Raw genomic sequence first — 5,325 nt, 5'->3', positions numbered from 1 at the left:
CGAGCCCACAGGGCCGACTAATCCGGTTTCGGAGCGGGTCCCGGGGTTAAGGTTTTAAACTCCTCCCAACGGGCTTGCGGGGGATCGAACCGTAGTGCTTACTAGTATTTGGCCATCCACCTCTTTTTCTGATGCAAAAAACACGTGCTTGAAAAGGAAATTTATTAAATTAAGAAATTTCCATGTCCATATTCAAAGTTGGACTAATGAACAAGGACCCCCCCCTCCTGGCAAATCATATGTTCAAAGCACATGTTTAAGGAAGTTACCTATCCCTTACACTTAACACTTATTATATCCTCTCCTGTCTTAGTCTTTCACCCAAGTCCCCAAACTATAATACCCTTTGAGTATTTGGATTAAGCTTTCCAAATCAAAATCTTCACAAAAACAACACCAGTCACACAAAATTTTCTTTCATTGTTTTGTGGAATATTATAGCTGAAAGTTTTCTGGCCAGACCAACATGTTGAAGCACAGCAAGGCACAAGAGAAGTCCAATTTTGCAGAGACATGCAACCTCTTGAGCCAGTACATGAAGGAGAAAAGAAGTCTTAACCTTGAAATGACTAGGAAACCAGAACCCAAAGGTACTGTTTCTTTTCTCTGTATTATCTTCATATCTCTTTTGGGTTGTCTTACTTTTCACTTTCTAAGTTGTAACTTTTTTATTTTTTCTCTCTTATTAAGCCCTTTGAATTTTTCATTTCTTGAAAGGAAGGTTGAGGGGGTGTTTGGTGAGTGTTTTCAAACAACCATTTTCAGTTTTTAAACAACATTTCACGCATTTTAAAGTACTTTTTTACCTATATGTATTCTTACAAATGTTTTTAAACAGTAATTTTCAGTTTTTAAACACGTTTACCAAATGGGCTCTGAAGATTTCTGAAATCTATACATGTTTATATTTTTTTGACTTCCAAGAAGTCTCAGTTTTAAAACAAAGGGTCTCATATACTTTCTTTGTCTGGCCATGTTTCAGAAAACCCCGAGACACCAGTGGCAACCACTATGGATTTGTTAACAAACTTGGAAAATCCAGGTGAAGCTTTGAGACAAAACGCTGTGGCTCCCTCAAACGTTCAACCCATGGACTTTCTTCAAAAGCTTGGTGTTTGTCCCTCAAACCCAACTGAAATGGCTACCAATAAGGCTGATTCCAGGTGTGTAGCCCTTTGTGTTTGCTTTTTTTGAATGTATTGAAAGACAAATAAACATACTACATTTTATTTATTTATTTTTTGAAGCATAAGTTCGTTCTACTTTTTTTTGGATAGATGAATATTATTATTATTATTATTTGAGAAACATGGAGCACATGCTTGTGCTCAGATAGTTTAGATGGTGAACATAAAGTTAATTCAAAGCGAAGGTTTGTGCTCAGATAGTTAGAATCATACATGTAAGAAGTCATCTGAAATTACATAAGAACACCATTATAGGCACCAAAAGACCTACATAAAACATGATTATATTCTAGTAATTTGCTGTACTTGTAAGGGTATATTAGGGGAAGGAAAAGTCATGCACGTACATATAGATTAAGCATAAACTTCATGGGCATTTGGAGAATCTCAGCTTTAATCCTTTAACCAAAACATATTGTCGTTAGAGTTATAAGAAAGTTGGTAACCATGTGGTTGACCCTAATTAATCTGTCAAAAAATTTTAATCGATCTCAAAAATGTTAGAGACTAATGCTTAATTTGTGTTGTTGTTGTAGGAAGCCTGCAACCATGAAGGCTGTGACAGCCCAGAAACATATTCTATAGGGGCCNTGTGGCTACCAAGGGAAGCTCTAGTGTTTCTAATGGCTTTGTTTCTACTCCTGCTAGCATAATGGAGAAAGTTAGATCAAGAAGTCCCATGGCTTCTGAATCAAATGTTGTCGCCGCGTACGAAAGGAATACCACCACCAAAGAAAGGGTTCAACAACAACAACCTCGTGCTATTGGTTCTGGTAATTGCCTTGTCTCATGTGAATAATTTAAGAGGAAAATGTTTTCAACTTTCAAAAGCTTTGTGTATTAACATTTTTGTTACAATTTTTTTTACCTTACAGATCTGCCTATTGCAAGAAGAGCTTCACTTCACCGGTTCTTTGAGAAGAGAAAGGATAGGTAAGCAATTCTTTAGAAGATATAAAAGAAAAGGAAAAAAAGGAAGCAATGATGTGTTTAATTTGTAGAGTCTTTCAAAAAAAAAAAAAAAAAAAAGGTACTGCCCAATATTCTAGAATTTGCATGACCTTTAAGGAACTTGGGTGGATCTTCCAATTTATTTAACAGTGCAAAAAAAAAAAAGTAGTCAAATTTTGGTTCAGGTTATATTTAGTCCCTAAATTTTTTGAGGGGAACAAAATAGTGCTTAAAAAATTGTGATTGATACATTTATGATTCTTTGAAGATTGAAGAAAATTTTCAACTTTTAAGTCAAAGAACTTGACAAATTTTAGGACTAAGCATATTTGTTTGTCCTTTTTTTTTTAATGGGTTTCATTTCTGTCATGTAGATCAATTAATGATGTTCTTTTCTAAATTTTTTTTGCTTATTTTTCAGGGCGGCAGCAAATGCACCATACCAAGTGAACCCACCTTCACCAGCTGCACCCAAGCCTGAGGAAAGCAATCCATGGATTGAGGTGGGAGGTCAATCTTCAAACCAGCTTGAGCTCAAGTTATAGTTACCTCCTGATCACCATCTTCTATATGACTTAGGTTACCTCCCTCTGGTGCCTTAAAAAGTTAAAATCCTAACTATACTTGTCAGCTCTTCTGTGCTTTTTTTTTTGGGTTTAATTATTTAGAATTTATACATATAAATTTTTTTTAGATTAGTATGGCCCAAGAAGAGGAGAATTTGTAAATTTCATTTATTTCGTGATTTCTGAAGATTTGAAATTTCATTTCTGATTAGTACTTGTGTTGTGTATGTGTTATCTAGAAATTTTATTAATCAATAGCTAACAAACAATTAGCCATAAATATTGGGGTTTAAGTGACACTCTAGTCATAATAAATTTTTTTTTTTTGGTCTAGCCTGACATTTGTGCTCAAATTCCACTTCTCTCACTATTTAGTTAAAAGTCATATCCAGTACATAAAACTCTTATTTTTGTAGAGTGTGGAAGAGGTCATAATAAACAATATTATTTTCAATTTTTGAAAAGACTAATTCTTTGACTCGAATCCACTACTATTGCTTTTGGTGGAAGACACTTGTTATTGTACCAAATCCGATCGCTATATCTATCTCAAAACAAATTAGCCATAAATATTTTTGAAACTTTCCTTCTGGTTTTAGAGAAGCCACCGCTCACTGTCTGGTCCACAGGGTTGTTGTATTCTCCCACCTTGAGGAGCTATCACCAATTCATCACCATCTTCCCTGAGCTCAAAGATGGGTGGGGCCTTTAGTCCTTAGCATTTTGCATGCTTTTTCAATAAAGTTTCACATTCATCACACACGTGCAGAGAGAGAGAGAGAGAGAGAGAGAGAGAGAGAGAGAGAGATATAAAAGGAAAAGTTAACAGCAGTTTAAGAAATATATTTAAAATAATATGAGAAAGAAAAAAAAAAAAACTAAATTTTTTTAGAGCATTTTTTACTTCTCATAAAAATAGTACTAAAATGGAATATTAACAAATGCTTTAAGGCACTCGTTAACCAAATTCATATTGTCAGATCTTGAGTTGTGTAATTCAACTTCAAAACCAATTAGTGATGAAAAAGACACACTCAAATCTTTTATGACTTTTGACATCACATTACATGAGTCTGATTTTAGAGTAGTTGTAGGGAGTCAAATTGTGGTCCCCCAACACATATATTAAATGAAAAATTTATTTCAAATTCAATGAGATCTTATGAGACTATATGAAGAAGGCTATGAGTCATCTAATGACTTTGCTTTAAAGTTTGTTTCAAGTTCTAGTTGCAGCATTATTATTTAGATAGGGAGAAAATTAAGAAAATGTTGGTAATACTTGGGATTGAATGTCATAAGTCACAACAAATGGGATTAGATTACAAGATTAATTAACATTTCATTTGTTATGATGGTATTTTTTGGTGTTTGGTAAAAAAGATAAGTCCTGCAATGAAAAATAAGAAGAAAATGTTTTATGTTTTTGAATAGTGAAAAACGTTTTCTAAAATATATATTACATATATTTGTGAAATTCAATTAGTTCAACTGGTAAAATCTTTTATTATTAAATTAAAAATCAGAATTAAGCCTCGGTCTATATTAAAAATATTAAAAAAAATTTAAAAAAAAATTATATATTCTATAGACCCCAAAAATGACCTATACATTATCAAAAATAAAAACTCTCTCAAACATTCTTGAACAAACTGCTACTCTTCTGGCAGATTTTCGTAAAAGGTCAGCTCCTTCACGCTTGAAACTTCGTCCTACAGCTACTAAGTGGAAACCTCCTGCTCTGGCCGAGTATAAAACAAACTATGATGATGCTATTTTTGATGATTTAAATGAAGCTGGAATTTGGTTGGTGGTTCGAAACTATAAGGGGATTGTCTGAACAAATTCCTCTGCCTTCGTCAGTTGTTGTGGTGGAAGTTCTTGCTGCTAGAAGGGCAATCCCAATTTGTGAAATAAATTAGTATTACCCACTCTATCTTTGAGGGTGATTCTGAGCTTGTTTGTAAAGCTTTCATAGGTGAGGGCTCTTCTCTCATCCTTTGGACATATTATTAAAGAAATTAACTTTTTTGTTGGTTTGCTTGTGAACCATTCTTTCTCTCATATTAAGAGGTAAGGTAATTCTTTTGCTCATGTCTTAGCCAAGAAAGCTGGGCTTTCTTTTCCATTGATAATTTGAATGAAGTCTGCTCCTCTAAAAATAGTTAATTTCTTCGTATTTTGATGTTGAAGTTCTTTAATTAATATTGAGCAGCACAGCTTTTTCTCCCAAAAAAAAAAATCCCTCAAAAGTAATTTTTCTCTTTTCGTACAATCTCTAGAGCAATCATTACGGAGTGTGAAAGACAATATTTGAATTCTACTGTACCTATTAAAAAAAATTATATATTCAATATACCACCAAAAATAAACTAAACACTATCAAATTAATAAAACCCTCTCAATGGTAATTTCTCTCTTTTGACGCCATTTCTTTCTAAAGACCAACGGTTAACTATTTTTCTCCAGTTACTTTCTTTGCTCAAATTAGCCACTATCTGTTCTTCTAGAGATAGTTAATTTCCTTGTATTTTGATGTTGAAGTTATTTAATAATAAGCAGCACTAAGCTTTTTCTCAAAAAAAAAAAAAAAAATCCTTCAATATTAATTTTTCTCTTTT

General features: G+C 33.2%; 1 protein-coding gene across 1 annotated transcript; it reads left to right on the top strand.

Moving 5' to 3' along the window:
* The first annotated feature begins 307 nt into the window (after positions 1-307).
* LOC112015508 (protein TIFY 10A) lies at positions 308-4,753 on the top strand. Its single transcript, XM_065782013.1, is given in 7 exon segments — positions 308-590; positions 983-1,163; positions 1,724-1,775; positions 1,777-1,960; positions 2,063-2,120; positions 2,560-3,403; positions 4,375-4,753. Coding segments are annotated over 6 exon segments (723 nt in total). The 5' UTR covers positions 308-466; the 3' UTR covers positions 2,684-3,403; positions 4,375-4,753.
* Positions 4,754-5,325: the final 572 nt, after the last annotated feature.

This window comes from Quercus suber, unplaced genomic scaffold (genome assembly GCF_002906115.3).
Source record: "Quercus suber isolate HL8 unplaced genomic scaffold, Cork oak 2.0 scaffold_286, whole genome shotgun sequence".
Lineage (NCBI taxonomy): Eukaryota > Viridiplantae > Streptophyta > Magnoliopsida > Fagales > Fagaceae > Quercus > Quercus suber.
Note: the sequence above shows the minus strand (reverse complement) of the source record. Positions and strands in the feature narration are given on the sequence as shown.